Below are 23,657 nucleotides of genomic sequence, written 5' to 3'. Positions count from 1 at the left end.
GCTCAATTGGAAATGGTTGTGGAAATGAAGTCTCACCGAACCGGAAGTCTTGGGTTTGAAGCTAGATGTAACATACACTTTGAGCCTAATTTAAGAATTATTTACTAGGCTCTCATTCTTTAAAATTTTCTTCAGTTAAAGTTAATATTCAACCATTATTAATATTATTCTATCATTACATGAACAAATATTATTCATGCAACTATACTCATATTCTTAATAATCCAACATCAAAAGTAATGAACCATAATACTACATGCTCCTTCTATGCTTTACTAGATCCATGATGTGAACTTTTAGATTCATTTATATGACTTCTAAACCTTAAGCATAATTTACAATTTGGAGAAAGGAATTAATCATGGCATGCAACCAACAAAATTCTTTGTTGACTCCACACAAGCATTAATGGAACATTATCTTCAGTTTACTATAGCTAGCATGCCCATGAATCATGATCATAGTCCTCAAGGCATAGTCATAAGTGGTATTGACATAACTCTTATACAATTAGAAGCATTATACCATCATTGTTCCGCATGCATCAATGTTTCATGCATAAATATTCACCAACTTAAAACATAGATATCACATAAGGTTAGAGGCGTACTATTTTTCTTCACTACATTTAATGGTGATCAAATTTAGATTCAATAGATATAACACACATATGTATATGACACTAAATGCATATCTATATTCATCATGAGGGGGCATCATATGTCACTTGTGAGTGGGTTGAGGGGCTGTGGTAGTAGCATATGTCACTTGTGACTGTCAGGTTGGTTTGGTTTTGAAGGACACCTCCAATTATCAGCAGCCATAGCCGATCAGTCTCCATCACATTGGCCTTCACGGTGGTCAGGACCAGCTCCCAAACGATCACGATCATGTTCGTCCCTAGTATTACCACGGTGGTCATCACAATCATGTTCATCCCTGGTATTACCACGGTGGTCAGGACCAGCTCCCAAACAATCACGGTCACGTTTGTCCCTAGTATTACCAGATCCAAATCCACCATACTTTGGTCATTGCCCATAACGCCCATGTGGGGGGCCCTGTCCCTATCACTGTTGGGCATCTCGTCCTCCTGGTGGTGGCTCAAGCCTTCCAGAAACCACTGGAGGACGTTCATATTTACCCTGTGTCTGTGTCTGTGTTTGTTTTGTAGGTGGCTCATATTTACGGGATGGAGGGGCATATTTATCCCTAGCTTGATCAGGTGCATCTGCTTCACGTAGTGTAGGAATGGGGTGGCCATCTCTGCCTGCATGAACGTGGCTTTGGCGATGATCTCCACGACGTCACCTCTGATTATCTGCTTCAGTACTGCGAGCTGATTCAACTACCTTGTGTAGAGCTCGGTGAACAAATTTGTTTACCGTTAGCTGTGAGGCGGCCTTTGAACCTATTTGTTCCTCCTTGATCAAATCTTCTCTTTGTAGCCTCTCCTTCTCCTCCAGTTCTCTTTCTCGCTGCTTCTATTTTTCAGCAATCTCATCTAGCTTGGCTTTCCGTTATGCATCCTGTTTGCATTTTCTTTCCTCCTTTGTAACACACACATACATACACACACACACACACACACACACACACACACACACACACACACACACACACACACACATCTATATATATATATATATATATATATGAAGAGTTGATCATAGACAGAAACAAATAAAAAATCATAACACACTTACAAGTTAATCACAATCTAATGCTATAGAAATAGCATATGGAAGCTTGAATCTCAATCTTACCCTCACACTTGCGGCCTTCTTCCTCTTCCTTCAATTTGATCAACCTTGTCGCCTCCTACCTTCGATAATATTCCATTTTTCTGCGTATCTCTCTTTCCTGCTTCCTAATTGCTCAGACCTCTGCAACCCTCTCTTCTCTTTCTCTCTTCAGTATCTCAAACTCTCCCCCACGATGGTTGGCTACTTAATTGTGAAAGACATTCTGCGATATCAAAACAAACCCAAATAAGTCTGTCCGTCCGTCCGTCCATCGCATTAGAAAAAACATAAAATAGCTCATTATATTTGTTAAAATTATATGATGATGATTTAGAAAAAACACCATTTATTATTATAATGTGTATACAACAAAGTAGTATAGTCTAGAGTAGTATAGTACAACCACTAGCCCCAATAGTGAAACATTACACAGTCAGACACACCTGCTCCACCAAAGAAGTATACTTGCTCTACACTATGGAGATGCCAAGGCTCTTCACAATACTCCCAAACTCTTTATAAACCTAAACCTAGCCAAAATCTTGGCTCCCAAAAGCCTCTTACATGAGTTATGAGATTCTATTTATAATAAGAGGGGGTGACTCTTCAACTCCCCCTTGTGACCTTTGGACTACCCTCATGACTCTTCAACTTCTTCACAAAATAACACATTACATTACATGATGACTTTTCATATTCCAATATTGACACTTGGAATTTCACTTATAACATAATTACAAATAATATTACATTTTCCATTTGTACCCATGTGAGACAAACTAGGGTAGAGACAACTTGATAGCCTAACAAGACACAATACTACAATGATCTTCATATGAAGGAGAAAATGCACTCTGAAGTTTGTGGCAAATAGGTAAAAAAATGGGTCTTTGCAGGCCAAGTGGCAGTGTCACATCATGACAGGCGGTATATTCTCAAAGTGACACATGGCAGTCAGCGTAGGTACAAGTCAAAGGTCAAATGGAATGGGTCAGAGTCGAACCCATGACCTTCGTTGCATTATCACAAAACCTTACCAATGGTCTATGCATGTGTTTTATTAAACATTGGCGCAATATTATTTATGTATGGTTTGTAAAAGTGTAAAGGGGGTAGGGTTAGCAGAGGCCCCCATATTTGGCAACCTCGTCAAATCTAAGAGTTGTTTTAATGAACCTCCAAACATAGATCTGAGTGCATATAACAACGTTCACCACCTCCACAGTTCATGCCACATCATGCACTGAGGGTTATGATATATATGGTATGCAGTTAAGCCACAGGTTTCAATACAGGTCACCACCGCTAAATAACGAAACCGTCGGGAGAAAGTCCGGCCACATGTTAACAACTTATGCCACGGGTTAGTTTGGTATTACCATCATTTAAATTCGAACTATATGTTATGTTGGTTAGATATGCATTACCGCCGATCCAATATTTGGTTACTATATATGTTATGTGGTGTAACATAAAAATGATATGTGTGCCATGTATTAAAACAAATGAAATGTTTAACCATTGTGGAAACCATACAATACCTATAGTGAGCCATATTAAAATACAAGGCTATGTTTTCCATGTTGGTGTAACCAATTTTTTGGTCACCATAATATATATATATATATATATATATATATATATATATATATAGATATATATATATATATTACTGCACTTAGAATGCAATTCTATCCATTGGGATATAAGGAAAAAGATTTAATAGAATGGCAAGGATTAAAAGTTAGGAAAGGTCATTCAATGTAGGAATATATAGATGAGTTTCATATGAAGGCATTGATGTTAGATATTCCTTTGTATACTCAAGAAACTCTAATGAAATACATAGGAGGATTACCTAAGTATATTTTTTATACTGTATTTATGTTCAGTCCTACTAACCTGGATGAAGTGGAAGTACAAGAAACTTACATTGAAGAAGGTAATTTAGGATTTCGGGTATCATCAGAATCGACAACCAAAAGGAGAGCAAGGGAAAAGGAAAAGTGAGGAAAGCAAACTATACTAAGATCGAGGTTGAAAATATCTCTTGTAAACATTGCAAGAAAGAGTGACGTGACGAAGATCACTATTGGAAATTGCATCCTGAAATGAAACCAAAGTGGACCATAAAAGGGAAGCAAAAGGTTGCGGCAACATTGAAAATGGACTTAGGGTCAAATTCAAGCGACAAGGCACATATCATATCATTGATTATGACCGGTAAATCTGATAAAGATAATGATTCTAACAGTTCTAGACACAAGTTATTTCATATAAGGGTTGTTATGAAACATACAAATATCAACACATTACTAGATAGTGGATCTCAAGCTAACCTAATTTCAAAAAAAGTGGTTATGAAATTGGGATTGAAAACCATAAAGCATCGTAAACCTTATACTTTAATTTGGATGAGAAGAAACTATGAATTGCGAGTGACTAAACAATGTATGTTACCATCTGCAATAACTTTTCAATTTAAGGATAAGGTGATGTGGTAAAACTAGATACATGTGGGATGGTCTTGGTAGCCCATATTTATATGATTAGAAAGCGATATTTTTCAGGGAATATAATAAACATCACTTGTTCAAGAAAGGAATTCAATATATTGTACATTCTCACCCCATAAAAGTAGATAAATCTCTTTTCACAGTTAGGAACCTTTTTGTCAGTTCATTTTTGGAGCTATCTCATTATTCTCTCTCTCTCACTCACTCTTGACACTTATTTTTCTTGTAGCACTTTGGCATTGGAGCAAGAAAGGAAAATAAGGAAAGAGGAAGCAAAGATTAAGCAGGGAAAGGCAGGATCAAGCAACTACAACAGCATTCATTGCAGGTATTGATTTGCATGTATATTTTCCTTACTAGATTTGCATGCATGGTGTTTCATGTGGTTGTTTTCTGTCATGGCATGTGTTTTACCAGGTGTGACAGTGTTTTCAGCCTAGCCTTGCCATTTCTTGATAACCTTGATGAGATGGGTTCTCATACTTCATTTGAGCTAGATTGTCAAATGGATTCAAAGATGAGTGGGGTGTATCTCCAAATTGAAAAACACATGGCCTAGTGGTCCCTGAACCGGATTGTGGATCAAGGTAAAGCCACTGGCCTAGTGACCCCTGAGCCAGACTGTGGGTTGCAGTAAAGCCAGGATTGTGTGCCTCGGTGGGCCTAGGAATCCTTGTCAGTGAATGGTAGGATATACAGTAAAGCCAAGAGGTGGATTGATCTCCGTTGGGCCTAGTAACCTTGGGATGGGATGTATGTGTAAAGCCTGGATATTTTGTCTTGATGTAGGGCCTAGTGATCCCTAGATCGGACTATGGATTACGGTAAATCCTAAGAGACTAGGAGGTACTCAAATTCCTCATGGTGTAGGTGGAGAACTCTGGTATCATCTATGCTTGTTTGGTTCTTTTCGGTTGGTTATGAGTCCCACATTCATGCTTGGAATATGGCATGGGGGTGATTGGCTGAAGAAAGACTTGGCTCAGCCAATCTATGGTTGGGTGGAATGTGGTAATCCCATCTCCAGTTGGTTTTGCATTCATTAATTAGAAATTCATTCCCTTGGTTTTCATGTGTAAATGTATTGGTTTATATGTGGATTTTATGGCTGATATATTTATGGTATTTCTATTGTTAGTGTGTTGGTTATATGTATGTTTTATGACAACAACTATGTATGGCTCTCAGTATGTTTTACTTGTAAATGAATGGGAAATGTATCTATCACCTAATAAATGATAATGCAGCAAAAGACATGAGGGAACAATGGTTCTTAGAGATTCTCAGATAAGTATGAGATCCCTATGCTTAATTCTGTTGTTTACACCTGTAGATTACATGTTTGCGATATGTTTGATGAAATGTCTGTCATGGCTAGTAGGGGTTTAGTTAAGGGCTTGTTTAACTAATTGCTTCTACTTCATTGTTTCCCTATTATTTTACTGCTCTTAAGATATCATTCCATTCTGGGTAGTGACTTGGGCTCTGGGCTGGAAAAAGTGGCTTAAATCTTGGGGATGCTAGCACAAAACTAGAAAAATTGGTCCCTAGATGTTGGCATGCCCATAGCATGAGAATGTCCAGAGGGCAAGTGATCATAAATTTCAGTGGGACCCAGCAGCAAGCTTCCCAAAGTGTTGGCATGGTTCTCACGGGACCCGTAGCTGACGTGGAAGGTTTGGTTGTTGTGTTTTCATCGATTCCACTTCCTTAAGGCTACATAGGAGGTTGAATCCAACCATAGTAGCCTCTTGTTGCATGTTTAACTCGGTTGGTCGGTTACTTGGGTAGATGTGGTAGGAGGATGTTACAGTAATCTTCGTCATATGTTTACCCTGGTTGCTCAGCTACTTGGGTATATGTGGCAGGAGAGTGTTAAAACATCAATAAGGAAAGAATGCAAGGTCAAGGTAAAAGTCTCAAACCAATCAGAGATATGGTCCTTTTAAAATCTTGGAGAAAATTGGTAACAATGCTTTCCGATTAGATTTTCCACCTTACATGCAAATTTATTTTGTTGTGAATGCGGAAAACTTGAGATTGTATGAGCCTCCTATGATAATTGATCAAGAAGATAATGTTCAAGTTCCATCTATAGAATATTTTTCTCCTGAATATTTGAATGATTTGCACGAATACGTTATTCTTGATAGGAGAATAAGAACTTCACACAGAGGCAATGTGGAGTATCTTCATGTGGGGCTCAAAGGTACCAATCCAAGTAAAGAAAGGTGGATAGATATCGAAAAGTGAGGGAGTTGTACCCTCACTTACTTGCTGAGTAAAAACAGACTTTTGGTGGACCAAAAGCTTCTAGTGGGGAGGAGTGATCCAACGATCCAGAAAATGCCCAAAAATCAAAATGATCAAAATATCTTGAAACCAATGCCAAATAATAGATTTCATCGTTATTATTCCAACGATGCTTTAATCGCCTCAATCTAACACCATATGAGAAATTTAACACATTATGAAGTTTTGGCCAAACAATAAAAAATCCAAAGTTGCAAGTTGACTATGCAAGGTATGGATGTTGATGTGGCAGTTCGTACGTTGACATGGTGTTGACGTCATCAGTTCATAGGTTTGTATGGGTGGCAAGTGGACGAATTGCATGATGTCACACAACGCACGATTATTTGGCGGATGGTTGATTTGGTGGACCAATCATAGGTCACCACGTGGGCCAATCAAAGGGTGCCCCATGGCCCTATGAGAGGCCACCAAATGGCTTCTATTTTGGCACCAAAAAGTGTAACTGATATGCTAGATCTTAATGGAGTATCAAATAGCCTAAAGAGTGCCAGAAAACCCACCAAAAAGTGTAACCGATACACTAGATCTTAATGGAGTATCAAACAGCCTAAAGAGTGCCAGAAAACCCTCCCAAAAGTGTAACCGATACGCTAGATCTTAATGGAGTATCAAATAGCCTAAGTTGATGTCATTTATCACATGACACAGATTACACATAAACTAAAAAGAAGTTCACCAATTTTACTTGAGATACCATTAAGAGGAGGTTCTATAGTTAAGTGAATTCTATAGTTTTATTTGATGTGTTATTTAAAGTAGGTTTATATAAATTAATTTTGTAGTTTTTTTTGGTTAAATATATAAGTGAATTTTATAATTTTATTTAGTGTATTAATTCAAATATAGCTTTAATTTTTGTAATACTTTTAAACGTTTTTTATAATTTACTTTAATTTTTAAATTTTAATTATCCCAGATCCGTGTGTTTAATGGTTTGATCGGTACGTGGGCAGCTAAATGGGTTGGTGCGTGGCTTATTACCACCGCCACTCGGCCTCGCGAAATTAGGGTCTTTAATTCCTCTGCTCTAAACTTCAATGCTGCATTAATGTAGCATGTCCCTCCTTACCAGCTTGTTCATTCTTCTATCATGACGCCCCTATCTGGATTCATTTGCGCTTCTCCTCTGCGCTCGCGTCACTCCCTTGCTGTCGTAGAGCCACGCTCTCGGACCAGCCCAGGGAAACGTTGGGCTCTGGATCGCTGGGTGGATTTATTGCTAGGCCTTCAAGTTTCTCACAACCCTTTCTGCAATTTCAATAGCAGCTCGTCCTCTGTCCCTCCCACTGCCCCTCTGGGTGCTGAAGCTAAGCTACTTTTAGTCCCCTTCTGCCTCCACAGTATTGCAGCCAGTTCTGAACCTCCTGCTCTTCCCACTATGCCCAGATTGCGCCAGAGAATGAGTTGCAGGAGGGGAAGTTCCCGGGGGCAAGTTATCCGCCAAGCCTCCTCCTCCACGACGGATTCCTTGTCATTCTCCTTGGACTTCTGCTCTGACCGATATCCTGTTACCAGGAGTGGTCGTGGACGGGGTCGTGGGCAGCTTAATTCGGCAGCACGCTCTCTCAATTCTCCACCTAATACAGCTCGTCTTCAGTTCCCCTATACTCTCAGTAATGTCTCCTTCTTAGCCTCTATCACCATTGAGCTTTGAGAGGTTACTTCTAGTCAGGTTGTCGTGACCTTTAGGGTGACTCTGGAGACGAGGGTGGAAGATAGGCATGGCACTACTCAGATTGATAACAAGCATGGTAAGGCTCCGGGTCCGAGTAAGTGCATTGCAACCCAGATCATGGATAATTAGGCTGGTTCGAACATCCCTACTGGTGGTGGTTCTTCAAGAAAAGAGGGCCATCCCTCTGAGGATGAAGACCTTTACAATTATGGGTGCCGCATCATTGAAGAGCATCCCTCCACCTCTCATGAAGCTTAATCAGGTCTGTGTTCAATGGTTTTTATTTCTCCGTGGCTCGAAGGCGCTCAATTTCCTCCTGTTTTATCGCCATGATATGCTAAACAGTTCTCATGCTCAGTCCTTTGTTTCAAAGTCAAATAGTCGGTTTCCCCTGTGTGGGCGGCATTTTTCTGGCTATGTGTTTTGGTCTCAATTTCAGTCACAGTTGTTTTTGAGGTCTAACTTCAATTTTGATTTGGGCAGCGCTTCTCTATTTTCTTGCCTGAGCCCAGTCATCTTGTTTTGGTTGCTGAATTACCTCTGGTCAGTCTTCAGTTTCAGTTATGATAATGGTGTTTTTCTGTTTCTATGTACTAGTCATGGTCATGTTCCTAGAAGCCCTTCTAGTCGGTCTTCAGTAGGTCTTTTTGGACAGTAGACAAATTCAGAAAAGAAAAAATAAAAATAAAAAATAAATAATAAATAAATTAATATATCTATATATATATATAATATATATAATATATATATATATATATATATATATATATATATATATATATATATATATATATATATCTATATATATATAATTTTAATTTAAAAAATGTATAGTATTTTGGAATGTATAATATTTTGGAATCATAGCTATTTATACTTGTCTTTATACCTGACATCATAAATCACCATGAAACAATATACTGAAATTAGTGATATCATTGAAATAAAATTGTTAAATAATATTACACTTTAACTGTCTTGTTTTATAGGCACATGCACAGTCACTGCGATTTGGTACCCACAGTGGAGTCTGGAATGGAATGTTATTTATAGATTGCTAATGATTGTTTGTTTGACACTAAATGCATATCTGTATTCATCATGAGGGGGCAGCATATGTCACTTGTGAGGGGGCTGTGGGGCTGTGGTAGCAGCTTATTTCACTTGTGACTGTTGGGTTGGTTTGGTTTTGAAGGACACCTCCAATTATCACGTTGACCTTCATGGTGGTCAGGGCCAACTCCCCAACAATCACAATCACGTTCGTCCCTAGTATTACCACCTTTATTAGCTAGACCATATTTCCTATTTTGTTACTTGAACTGGAGAAAATTGCCAAAATTTATGAAGTATTAGATTTCCTAAAAAATCTGATACAATCTACTACTAATGACATAGTTAAAATTAGAAAAGTCTCTCTTTCATAGATTTAGACTTGTCTGTAAAATGCACAAGAACATATTGATTTTTTGCAACTTGAATCTCAACTGCAGCAAGAAGAATTACAACACTTGATTCATCATTTTGAACCCATATCTATTCAGAACATTGAAGCAGACTCCCATAAGAGGTAGGTTGATTCACATTTTGCCCCTAGTGTAAGAGAACATTTGCATGCAAAAGCAGAAATTCAGCCTGCACTTCCCAAGCCAATCATCAGACCTTGGGAAGACCTTGTCCATAACAAACACAGACCAAGTCTTGCATATGATAAGGAGGTTTCCTTTCACATTCCAGATTACTCAAAGCCCATCCAATTTCAGAGCGCTGGATTTCGTCATGACATTTCACCTTCAGTTGTTCCAAATTCTTCTCCCCTTCCACAACAACAACAAAAGATTGTGAAATGCCAACATTGTGACAGAGTTGGCCATGTGAAAAATCACTATTTTGATCTTCATCCATGTAAGCATTTTCATAAAGCCAGTCATTCTTCAAATACATGCTTCAAAAACAAGCCTCCCGCAATGACAAAAAATCATCTGGGATGGATCGCTTCTTGGTAATGGGCTTCATCAGCCAAAAAGATATTTCAGTCATATGTCAGAATTTCTTCTAGAATATTAACAGGTCTTGCAGTTGAGTTTTCTCCATCTTCTCACCTTGTCCCTGACAGGGGGGGAATGATGGTCATCTACAAGCTTCAAAGCCACATTAAGCGAGCCAAAACCACAACTTGCCATACTAGATTCAAAGTTGTAGCCAGAGACAAATATACCCCTCAGCATGCGGGGTTAAGACATCTCTTCAAAAGAATTAGGGACACTTCCTCTAGCAGAAGACTTCAGCTTTTTCCAGTTTTAGAAGAGTTCCAGGAATTGCATTAAGCATTCCAAAGTTGTTGGTCATCCTTAAACCATCACAGGTTGAAACCTCCCTTTTCAGGTTGAGGTTCTCCCTTTTTATGTGGTGTGAGACCTCCCTTCCCTCTTGAAAACATGAGGAGCACTCCCTCTAGTTGAAGACCTTAGCTTCATGCCAGATTTGGAAGAGTTCCAGGAGCTGCACTAAGCATTCCAGTGTTGGTGGTCATCCTTAAACCACCCCTTTATACCAACATTTCAGAGAGCACATTCAACCTAGTGCTGACATGCATGTTTTTGCACATTTTGTATTATAGCTCTCTTCTTGGACTCATACATAACCCTTCAAATTGAGGGGGGGCGATGTTGGACACCTAATCCTCTATGGGTTGGTGTGGAATGTGAACAACCACCAAAGTCCAAGAGACCTTGGAATATGAAATCCAACGGTCACTCCAATGTACTATAAATGTATATCATGAAAATAATATATGCAACTCAATGTTTAACATTCATATTCCGCCTCCGCCATGTATGTGTCTAATATTTTTAAATTGTAAATTCAGAAAATATAGTATTTTGGTATTTCGCATCATTAATATACAAAATATTAATGATATTTTAATCAATAAAAATTAAAATCATCTTAGTAATTTTACGTCCAAGTTATTTGATCACAAAAAAAAATAGTATTCTTCTCATTAACATGTTATATCACCATAACTATTAGTATTAATTAAGGAGTTTAGACTTCTGTGATCCATAACATTGTATAAATAATCTTCAGCAAAATCACATGATCAATATTTTGTCGACGCGTTTCGAACCAACCAGTGTGGTTCATCGTCAGGACAAGTTGAAGAACAGATCCAGCTTAGCCTGTTTAAATAGCTAGAGCAGAGACACCAACGGTTACCTGGTCAAAGGTTGACTTAAGGAGCAGGTCAAATTTAGTTAAAATAGGTAAGAAATAATTAAATATATCAATGATAAATTATAATATAATAATAAATAAATCAAAAATAAATAATATATATCAATTTAGTTAAATTAGGTGTGAGATAACTAAATAAATATATAAATATATAAATAAAATAATAATGAATTATTTAAATAAATATATAAATATAAAATATAATAATTTATATTTATTTATTCAAAAAATAACATATAATAATTTATATTTATGTATTTATTAAATAAAATAAATATAAATTAATAAGTATAATAACAAAGGTAAATTATTTACTTACTTTATAAATATAAAATCATAAATAAATATATAAGTGTAGTTATCTTTAATTATTTCTTACCTATTTTAACTAAATTTGACCTTGCTCCTTAAGTCAACCTTTGACCAGGTAACCGTTGGTGTCTCTGCTCTAGCTATTTAAACAGGCTAAGCTGGATCTGTTCTTCAACTTGTCCCGACGATGAACCACAGTGGTTGGTTCAAAACACGTCGACAAAATATTGATCATGTGATTTTGCTGAAGATTATCTATACAATATTAGTATTAATGTTATATGTTAATGTTATTTCAATATAATTACAATGAATTTAGAAATTATGGCAATATAATGTCAACTCGGTTTATTTTAGGTGGTTTCAAGGAAAGGTTATTATCCTCTCCATCTATGCCCAATTCATGCAAATGACATGTTGACCATTTAATAAGTATATTTTTGTAAGCCTTGTGTAAACAAAGTTTCAAATTTATATAGGCAAAGCCTCAAAGACCAAAGTCTTTGGGGAATGTGGGTTACTTTGAGTACCATCGTTATAATGAGGGAAAATTACCTATAAATTTTTCTCACTATATGGTATTTGGCTAAGAAAAAATATGAGCATTATAATTTCTCATATGTGTGTGTGCACGCACGCTCAAGTACCATAAGATTTAACTAAGACACACAAAGGAACACATATTTCCATTCAAAAGAATTTAAAAAATTCAATATCCTCTTTATTTAATTATAAAAAGTTCTTTTTAATTTATGGAGTGAAACAATTTTAGTAAATTAGATCTAAAAGTTAGTTGGTTCGAAATGTTGACCAAATCCTAATGATGTGATTAATCGGAAAGACATTTATTTACATGGATCACAAAATTTTTCACTCTAATAAATTAGATGCAATTTTTATTAATAAAATTATTAGTTTTTAAATATATAAATATATTGTTTGCTTGGGGTTGCTCAATTGGAAATGGTTGTAGAAATGAAGTCTTACCGATCGGAAGTCTTGGGTTCAAATCTTGTGCTATCCCTCTAATTGGGGTGAGAAGCTGGATGTGACATACACTCTGAGCCTAATTTTAGAATTATTTTTAAAATGATCTATGATGTGAACTTTTAAATTCATTTATATGACTTCTAACGGTTAAGCATAATTTACAATTTGGAAAAATGAATTAATCATGACATGCAACCAATAAAATTCTTTGTTGACTCCACACAAACATTAATGGAACATTATATTCACCAACTTAAAACACATAAAGTTAGAGACTTACTATGTTCCTTCCATACATTTAATGACGATCAAATTCAGATTCAATAGATATCACACACATCTGTTTATGTCACTTAAAATGATCCATGATGTAAACTTTTAAATTCATTTATATGACTTTTAACAGTTAAGCATAATTTACAATTTGAGAAAATAAATTAATCATGACATGCAACCAATAAAATTCTTTGTTGACTCCACACAAACATTAATAAAACATTATATTCACCAACTTAAAACACATAAAGTTAGAAACCTACTATGTTACTTCAATACATTTAATGGCGATCAAATTCAGATTCAATAGATATCACACACATCTGTTTATGAAACTAAATGCATATCTATATTCATGATGAGGGGGCAGCATATGTCACTTGTGAGTGGGTTAAGGGGCTGTGGTAGCAGCATATTTCACTTGTGACTGTCAGGTTGGTTTAGTTTTGAAGGACGCCTCCAATTATCAGCAGCCATAGCCGATCGGTCCCCATCACGTTGCCCTTCACGATGGTCAGGACCAGCGCCCCAACGATCTCGATCACGTTCGTCCCTAGTATTACCACGGTGGTCATCACGATCACGTTCATCCCTAGTATTACCACGACTAGCTCCCCAACGATCACTATCACGATCACGTTCGTCCCTAGTATTACCAGATCCAAATGCACCATACTTTGGTCGTTGACCATAACGGGGACCCTGTCCCTGTCCCTGCTGGGCATCCCGTCCTCCTGGTGGTGGCTCAAGCCTTCCAGAAACCACTGGAGGACGTTCATATTTACCCTGTGTCTCTGTCTGTGTCCGTTTTGTAGGTGGCTCATATTTACGGGATGGAGGGGCATACTTATCCCTAGCTTGAGCGGGCGCATCTGCTTCACGTAGTGTAGGAATGGGGTGGCCATCTCTCCCTGCATGAACGTGGCTTTGGCGATTATCTCCACGGCGCCACCTCTCATTATCTGCTTCAGTACTGCCAGCTGATTCAACCGCCTTGCGCAGAGCTCGGGGAACAAATTTGTTTGCCGTTGGCTGTGAGGCGGCCTTTGAACCTATTTGTTCCTCCTTGATCAAATCTTCTCTTTGTAGCCTCTCCTTCTCCTCCAGTTCTCTTTCTCGCTGCTTCTGTTTTTCAGCAATCTCATCCAGCTTGGCTTTCCGTTCTGCATCCTGTTTGCGTTTACTTTCCTCCTCTGTAACACACACATATATATATGAACAGTTGATCATAGACGGAAACAAATAAAAAACCATAACACACTTACAAGTTAAGCACAATCTAACTATATAGAAATAGCATATGGCAGCTTGAATCCCAATCTTACCCTCACGCTTGCGGCCTTCTTCCTCTTCCTTCAATTTGATCAACCTCGCCGCCTCCTGCCTTCGGTAATGTTCCATTTTTCTGCGCATCTCTCTTTCCTGCTTCCTAATTGCTCGGACCTCTGCAACCCTCTCTTCTCTTTCTCTCTTCAGTCTCTCAAACTCTCCCTCACGACGGCTGACTACTTGATTGTGAAAGACATTCTGCGTTATCAAAACAAAACAAACCCAAATAAGTCCGTCCGTCCGTCCGTCGCACTGGAAAAAATAAAATAGCTCACCTCCTGCCATGATGGGTAGGAAATTTAAAAAATGCAAAACACTACCTTGTCGCTCAACATTCGTATAAGCCTCTTCTTCTGCGCAACATCTGCAACGTGTTGTTGTCTTCTCTCTTCAATTCCTTGCTGTCATTGCACAAACTTGTATTATATTAAAAAGAGCCCCACCGAACCCGTGCAGATTAAAAGGCTAAAAATTGCAGAAGCAATTCAGTTTTAAATAATCCAATATTCTCAAACTTGGTAATATTAATGTTGGACTGGGAAAGTCAAGATCATGCATTGCTCACCTGTTGTCGATGTTGGAAGAAAATTTCATCATCTACCAAGTGTTTTTGATAGGCCGCTTCAATCAGAGGGGCTTCTTCTTCTCTTTTGGCCCTCTCCAAGTAATCCCTAGCTTTTTCTAGTTTGTGGAATTTGCGCTCCATTTCCTGCCTTTTATTAAGTAGCTCTTGCATAGCCTGTTCCATGACCATCTGTTTTGTGACCTTTTCCTGTGGGAGAATAATGAGAAGAAAGAATAATGACGTAAGTGTATCTTTCCTCTGCCATAGAGAAAACTAACATTTCATGCGATGCATAGAATTCCTCCTCTTCTCTGCCACTAACATTTACATTAAGGCATGGCATAATTAAGAGAACCATATAAGTACGCAAATACTCCATAATACATAATTAATACTGCATGCATACATACCCCTTCAATAGCAATTGCAATCGCAGCAGGATTTTTGGGCTTCTTCCCTTTCCTTCTCTCAGCTTGTTGAAGCATTAAAGAATTGGCTTCTTCCGATTCCTTCTCTTCAATCTCCCTCCTAATTCTCTCCTCCTTTCTCTTTTGATACTCAAACGCACGTCTCTTCTCTTCCGCTTCTTCAATTATTCTTTGTTGCTTCAATTTCTTGGACTCTTCTTCTCGTTCCTTCACAATACCATACCATAACAGTGAAAAAAGCAAAGTAAGTTATTTATCCATCCCGATACACACACACTAGTCCAACAATCAACACACACTCAAACAGCTAAAAAAAATTAGCTGCTGCAAATCTGGAACATACCATTTCACGCATCTGCCGCTCATGCTCCTCCTTGCGCCTCTCAATCAATACTTTGCGTGCAAGTAGCCTGCTATGCTCTTTCTCTATATCTTGAAGCAATACCGGCAAGTCATCATGTTGAGGAGCTTTGGCGACTTTCTCAATACCTTCATGTATAAGGCTCCTACCCTTGTTTAAGCGCTTCGCAAGAATAGTTAAATGATTCCGAATCTTGTCCCACGACTCAAGGTCCTGCACCAATATTAAATCCACCAACTAAATTACAACTATATCCTAGAATTACTAAGAGCAATAAATCTCGAATTATGCATGAACATAGACGCATTAATTAGCCTTTTGTGTTCTAAATAATGAAAATTTTCAAAAATACCAAATACTACTTCACCTGACTGCCAAATTGGACAATGCCTTTTAAATGGTCAATTTTCAACTGTAAGAAATTGCACTTGGCAGCATCCACACTCAGCTTCTCCACGTCAGCAAAATCAGAAAATGGTATCATCCTCGAAAGGGCTGTGATTTTCATGGTTTGATACACTTGTGATACCTGCAACATTAATCAAGGGTTAACCTAATTTAAAATCGCTTCAAACTCTCTCTCTCTCTCTACATTTACATTTACATTTTAGTAGACAAATCAGAACTGTAGACACTTTAACACAGAGAGAAACAGATCGAATTGCCACCGTAATACAAAAGCATGAATTAAACAGAAGAAGAGGAAGAGGAATAATTACTCCCATGAATGCCAAAAGTTGTAAATTTAGTGTTCACATTTACAAATCACAGGATCTGATCACACACTAAAAAGCAGTAAACAGTTCATATTGAAACAATGAAAGTAGGTACTAAATTGAACAATCACCTGTTGTAACACTCTCAAAGTAGTTAGCCTTTGTAAAGCAGGAATGTATTGCTCCAGCTGCACTTCTGGGACAGGCGAAGCTGAAGACAATTTGTCACTAAGTTCAGAGAGCTTGCCTAGCAAAGCCTGAACTTTGTCAGCGAGATCCAAAGGGTGGAAATCAATTTCCAGTAGATGATACAAATCTTTGACAGTTTGCGGAACATATGTCATGACACCTTTGGAAACCTGACACACAATAAAGAGACCGGTTACCTACAAAAGATTGTGTACCCACAAAAAATCGTGTAGCATGTACTCAAGACGAAAAAGAAATGTACTGCATGCTGCAGAGAAGAGAGAAATCTTTTAAAAGAGGCATTTCAATTTCAATTTCAATAATTTCAATAATAACTTTTGAACTTGTTATGCTCACCAATTCAGAAATAAGGGCCAAACGTGACAACTGAAAAAACAAACAAAAAGAAAGAGATTTTATATATCAGTAGAGAAAATGGAAGAACTCTAGGTACATACATAAATAAGCAAGCAGAAATCTTTGAACACCACCTAATTTAAACTAGACTAGGATCCTACCGTTTCTTTGTTGTCCGTTTTAGGATCCAAACTAAATCCCAAAAGGCTGGCCATTCTTAAACTCCTCTCCTCCTCATTTTTCAGTTCAGAATGGTGAGCTCCATGCTGCTTGTGATCGTAGGGCATAACAGAAATGGCGGCCAACAAGACAGATGATGCCATCAACTGCAAATCCTTGTGGGTCAAGTTTTTATTGTATCTTTTTGAAGGATAAACAGCTTGTACCATGCATAACCATGATACAAATGACTTTCTGATATCCAAAATATCTTTGTTAGCTTTGAATAGTAAATCGCATATCTTTGTTAGCTTTGAATAGTAAATCGCCATCATTTGGGGCTTGGGAGTCTTCTTAACCATGCACATAACACCATGAATATCTTCTATCGACCGAAAAGCTTCCTGCACATCCATCCAACCATGTCATGTCTGTCATTAATCTAACACTACAAGGCAAAGCATGAAAATGACAAGTTTAAAACTAGTTAAAAGTTCACCAACCTGCCAGAGCTCAAGCTCGGTTGCAACCTTCAGTTGCTCAAACCTTGTATCAAGGTAAAGCTGCAAAGTCTCAGGTAGATTGAGATCAGGCATGTCTTTTTGATCCCTGTACTTAGTCAAATTGACCAGGTGATTACGAATTATTTCACAAAGCCGGCGGAACTCTGTTGTCCGCTTATATTGCAAACAGAAACGGAAGGCTCGCTGTGCAGTCATCTGTGCATCCATCCATCCATCCAATTACGAATATTGTAGTCAGCCACCCAAATCCAAAAATATCTTTGTAAAATTTGTATTACGCATTAAAACTAATCCAATATACATATACCGGCGCAGCAGCTGCTATACCCGGTAACAGGTCATCTTAATTAGGAGGACAGACAAGTCTCTGTTGTAATTAATTAATGATATTATAGAACAAAATTCTGCCACATTTGCCATAACCAGAAAAAACCAGTACTTAAGCTTCTAAAACCAGATAGGCCACGGTCAATCCAGCTTGACAATGCATCCAAATTGGTTAAGAACAACAATTAATACACACACTCCCAAAAAAGAAAAGGAAACTACAAGTAGACTTACAGCGTATAACGCTTCCACCTTCGAATTGTTGCGAAGTACTTGGAGCACAGTCCTATACGTTTCCCACAGAAACTTAAGCCAGGGTGTAACAAGCTCCTGCTCTTTCTCTCCACTGACACTCACACAACTGAGCATCAAGTCCTCTGGCCTCTTCTCTGCCTCTAAGTCCTCCACATGATCCAAGTCCATCCGGCCAGAAGCCTCTACTGCTCCACCAGCCTTCTCAGTAGACAGATGCAGGAAATACTTTATAACCTCCTGCAATGAACTCACATTAACTTGCTTGCATACATTACGATACTGAATAAGCCCATCCTTTGCAAACCTGCCACGCCTCAGTTCCAAGCAAAGTTCCACATATTTGAACATTATTGTTTCAAGAGGTTTTTGCCATGAATATCTATGTCGTTTTGACGTTATCAAGTCATGAAGAGCTTCTAATGCCGCCTCTTTCCGCCCAACATTCTCCAATTCTGCATACAATAACATCAACAAAGTTAGTTACTCAAAAGTTAAGTTTCACACAAATTTCTTCTCTGCTTACATATTTTTTTATAGTTACCTTGGTACAATATTCCAACTCAAATCTGAAAAAAAAAATGATACCACTAATTCTACTTATGTCCAAACAACCTACATGCACAACTAAATCTATATCTACATAAATAACAACAGTTACCTTCGGCCCTCTTGAGAGCATTTTCGGGGTTGCCAAAAGTCGCCATGGAGATAAACAACAGAAAACCAACGAAAAGCCCGACAACTTACTGGTAACCTCAGGGCTATACAAACAACTTAGAGCAGGATTGCCCCAAACTTAGGGGATTGACCCACAGTGCCAAAAAACCACTGTATAGCACCGTACAACGATTCGGAGGCCGAACCGATTGAGACGCAGATTACGGCCCAAGGAGAGGTAAACGAGGTCGCGTCGTTTGCCGGAAGCAACAGAGAGTTGAGCGCGAGCAAGCGAGCTTTTGATTTTGAGTTTGAGGTGGTTAATGATTTCAGACTCAACTTTAATTACTTACACTATTTGTGTCTTGGACTTAAAAATATCATTTCATTATATATGAATAATAATATAAAGTTGAGAGGTTTTTGCAATCCGCCGACTTCACATATTTTTATCATCAATTAATCATTGTTATGGCTACGAGTTGAGCCACTCTCCATCTAAATATTCTAAAGAAGGGTAAAGATCGTGCGAGTTTTTTTGGAAAATATATATATGTTAAAATTATATGATGATGATTTAGGAAAAATATCATTAATTACTATAATATGCATATAACAAAGTAGTATAGATCCATATAGGTCTTGAACTCTTTTTCTCAAACCTTTTAAGCAACAAAATAAAAATTATACTTGGATTTATTTTCAAACCTTCTCCATCCTTGATATATCCAGAAATTAAGATAAGAAATACATTTACAAATTTCCAAATGTCAAATCCTACCATAATTTTCTCATAACACAAGTCTCTCTGGGATGATCCTAAGAACTGAGGGTTCTATAGGGTTCTTCCAAGTGCTTCAGATCTTCAATACCCTGGTAAACTCAATGGAAAACAAAAGAGTTTTTCTAAATTGTGGAATGTTGAGTCTAAATGGGAGGATTCCTACTTTTGTTTCTCTCCCACCAATTGTTTCCAACCTTCCAGCGAAACATTAGAATTGGCATGCACTCGATAGTGAAGAAGGACAAGTGGCATAGTGCATTAAAGCACATGAGGGAGGAAATAATACAACCCCCTCTCATTGTAAACCCCTCATTTCTTCAATCATGGCGACGAGAGAGTCTTTAAACCTAAAGAGATATTCACGCATAACAAAGGTGAGGTTTTCTTAATGGTTTATGTTGAAGTATTTGTTAAGAAAGCATAGTAAGGTCTTTGCACGCTCTGCCTTCTAACTTGGATAAGAATCTACTTTTTGGGCTAGGCATGTTTTTTGTTCTATGTAGTGGCACGTTCTCTGTTTCTCTCTAGTTCAGTTGGTGGTTTCCTCTTTTGTTTCATTCATTTTGGACTTTTTTTGTCTCTTTCATTGTCTTTGGCTTTGAACCCCTTTGCACACTTGCACCCAACAAAGAGGGCCATAGACACTCCAATTAATGCATCCTGTGCAAATTTCGCGATCTTTTTCAGATTTAGTGGACTAATGGTTGTCAGATTGAGAACTTACAAGTTGCATTTTCCCACTACGGCAGTAGGATGTCTTCCCAACTGGAACCTCATACAACTACGAATGCATAATTTTTCTGCAATGGTGAGCAACCAAAGCAACCAACTTGAGAAATTTGTTGCATACCATAACATGCTTTATGAACTGGTTTTAGGTCCTAATAGGATCTCCCAGTCCTTGTCATCATTTCCGAGGATTATTGGCTTTCAAAGATGACGAAACAATTCAACAAAACCAAGGAGAGATGGTATATGAAAATGCAGTCTTGAACTCAATCTCTACACAAACATCAAGTAAGAAGTCGTCAATGGGCATGTCTTCTTTTAAAATTTGGGTTTTTTCATGTTATGCCATATAGTTTTGTTGACATGCCAGTATATTAGGTTTATATATATAAGCTTTTTGGTGATGTATAAATAATTGTAAGAATTACACAGCTTGCAAGTAGTATTGTTGAAATCTCGAGGCTTTTTGAATCCCTGGTATTAGAGTCTCTCTTTTTGAGTTGTAAGCCCACTACACATTGTGGTTGCAACTTTCTTTCAATATAATCAATACTGATTTCAATTTTTAAAACACAATAATAATACATTTGCATTTCAAATGATCAAGTACTATTACATTTGACCACAAGTTCAATTCTTATGAGTATCCACCATGATTTTGGGTTGGCCAAAAGTCTCAACTAAACTATGGTTACACTGTGGATTCGCCTTCATCTCTAGGTGTGCAATTGTTTCCATTGGCAACACCAGAATGATTGCACATTGTGCTCCTTAAAGAGGTATAATGATCCCAATCAAAAGCTACCTACATGCCATGCCTTATTATCAGTGGCAGTCTATTTTCATACTCCATTTAATTTGGCTTGTCTCCCTTATCTTATTGTGTCTCATTATACTTACTTTTGCCCATTGCCCCTTATCATCTTCTTGTTGATCCCAAAGTTATATTTTGTTGTTGTAGTTTGTATTCATGAAAGTTCAAGGGAAATTTGAACAATGAAAACTGATTATTTGAGATGGAAAAATGAAAATCAACATAAGGAATTGCAAAATCACCATCAACAAAGGCCAAAGGTGTGGCATTTTGAAATGCATGCACCTAAATGGAGACAGTGTTTCCTTAATTGTAAATGGTAATATGAACTTCCAACCAAAATAGTACTGAATCAATCCTTGCCAATGGTGGAGTGGGGGATCCTAGAGAGTTAGACCAAAGGGCTTCTAATTCGATGGGGAAAAACCAGGAAAACCATGCCAGTATGGAGTTGTCGCAGAGACTATAGGTTATGTTGAATAGTGTGATAGTCGCTTGTTAACTGTACGTGTTCTTCTAGAAAAGGTCCTTTAGAAGCATGATCATCTCATGTAGATGCGTGTCCTCATTCTAGCGACCTGTTTGGATCTAAAATGGAACAAGCTCACTATAGTTTTTCATTTTCTTCTTTATCATTATTTGATTATTTTAATAAAAAAACATGTGTTGATATTCTTTGTGTTGAAGTTACACGAGGCCCAACTTTCAAATGTAAAAGGACTACCCATTAATATTGTCGAAATGGCGAACAACTACATAATACATGATTTATTGAAGTAATATAATGATGGTTGGAGAAATCGACATGATTAACTTCATAGTCTGAATAAGTTGTAGAAGTTATTTTCTTCATTACAACTGCATTGCTTGATTTTTAGGTTAAATATGCCTTTATGTGACAGAGGAAATACATATTTATTGACTTTGGTTTCAAATGATCAGTTGATCTGAATAGTTCATCTCCTTTGTTGTATTGTTTATTCTAAATAATCAGTTGTCATCAAAAATTAGAAATTTCTAATAATAATAATAATAATAATAGATTTGATGAGCTGATAAACAACTTCTCTAAATTATAAGGATGTGTCTTGGCTTTTAAATTTGGATATGGGGAAGTATAAGTTCATGATTTATGTCTCACTTTCTCACTTTCTCAATCTGTATAGTATTTAATTTGATTATATTTAAGTTGAATGCTAAGGTTATAAAATTTAAAAGATATTTGAATATGAAAACCATAAAATTATTTAGGAGCCTTTATTTCTTTGAGATATATTTTAAGATTGAGGGTTGTTTTCGTATATATCAGCAAACATTTCCATTTACAAATAATTAAGACTAATACACATATCTACATGAAAAATCCAAAACTTCACAAATTTACTCAACAAAGTTTAAGTACATATTATGAGGCTATGGTTCCCTTTCTTGGAATTCAATTGGTTTGTACAATAATTTACGACTTGGTGAACTTTGTTGTATAGACTTGAGCTCTATGAATATAGTTACTATATTGCAAGGGTTGCTTGCATAAGAAACTAAGTTGTAGGGAATGTCATTATTCAATGTTGTATAGTATAGGTGTCACACTAGATATGCCAGAGTTTCAAGATGTACTTCACTTGTGAGGTTACATATGTCAACATTTCTTGTTAATTAAATACATGAATTTGTGAATGTATATTTCAATGATCATTCATAGTTCTTATGCTACTTCAAGAGATGCACGGGTTTCCCCTCCGTTATCAAAGTTTCTTCTAATTTTATTGAAAAATATCAACATCTTATACTTGATGATAATGATATTACGGTTAGTTTTAATGTTTTTGTCTATTCACCAAGATCCCTATCCTTGAATCCCTTACCATGCTCTCCAACCTTATAGGCCCTAAAAGTCTCAACCTCATTAACATTTTCCTTACATCAACCTTCTTTACTTTTAAAGAGATCTGCTATGAATAGACTAAACCCATGGGGTTTTCATTTTCCCTACTATTGCCAGCATCTTTATGGAACATTTTAAAGAATTAGCCCTTGCTAGATCTTCCAAAAACCCTATTTATTGATATTGCTTTGTTGATGATACATTTTTTATCTGGACACATGGTCACCCCACCCTTTCAACCTTCCTCAAAATTGAAATTTTACTGGTCAAAATTGATTGGATGTTGACTAGTCAAAATTGTCAGGTATTCCTTTAATCTCTTACTGAAGGTTCACACATACAAGCTGGGTGGAATTTGACAATCAAAAATCCATATTAGAGCTTTTAGAAACTAAGTCCACATGCCATATTTTCTTCAACAATGGTGGTACTACCTCGATCACAGAGATAGCTACAGAGATTAATTTAGAAAATTATCGTTAGTAAAACCAAACAAAATTTTTCTTAATTC

The 23,657-nt window shown here is 37.2% G+C and overlaps 1 protein-coding gene and 1 pseudogene across 1 annotated transcript; both read right to left on the bottom strand.

Moving 5' to 3' along the window:
* Positions 1–13,484: 13,484 nt before the first annotated feature.
* Positions 13,485–14,746, bottom strand: LOC149156929 (uncharacterized). Its single transcript, XM_089444915.1, has 4 exons — positions 14,717–14,746; positions 14,393–14,594; positions 13,700–14,260; positions 13,485–13,603 (listed from the first exon to the last, which is right to left on the bottom strand). Exons 1-4 carry the CDS (start codon positions 14,729–14,731, stop codon positions 13,485–13,487), a joined length of 897 nt encoding a protein of 298 aa, XP_089301041.1. The 5' UTR covers positions 14,732–14,746.
* A 40-nt stretch (positions 14,747–14,786) lies between these two features.
* On the bottom strand, positions 14,787–18,981 carry LOC149156928 (eukaryotic translation initiation factor 3 subunit A-like; annotated as a pseudogene).
* Between the last annotated feature and the right edge of the window lie 4,676 nt (positions 18,982–23,657).

This window comes from Pinus tabuliformis, chromosome 9, assembly GCF_031772625.1.
Source record: "Pinus tabuliformis cultivar Carrire ecotype Pingquan chromosome 9, CPIR1, whole genome shotgun sequence".
In the NCBI taxonomy this organism is placed as follows: domain Eukaryota; kingdom Viridiplantae; phylum Streptophyta; class Pinopsida; order Pinales; family Pinaceae; genus Pinus; species Pinus tabuliformis.
The sequence above is the reverse complement of the archived record's forward strand: the minus strand, read 5'-3'. Positions and strand labels throughout refer to the sequence as shown.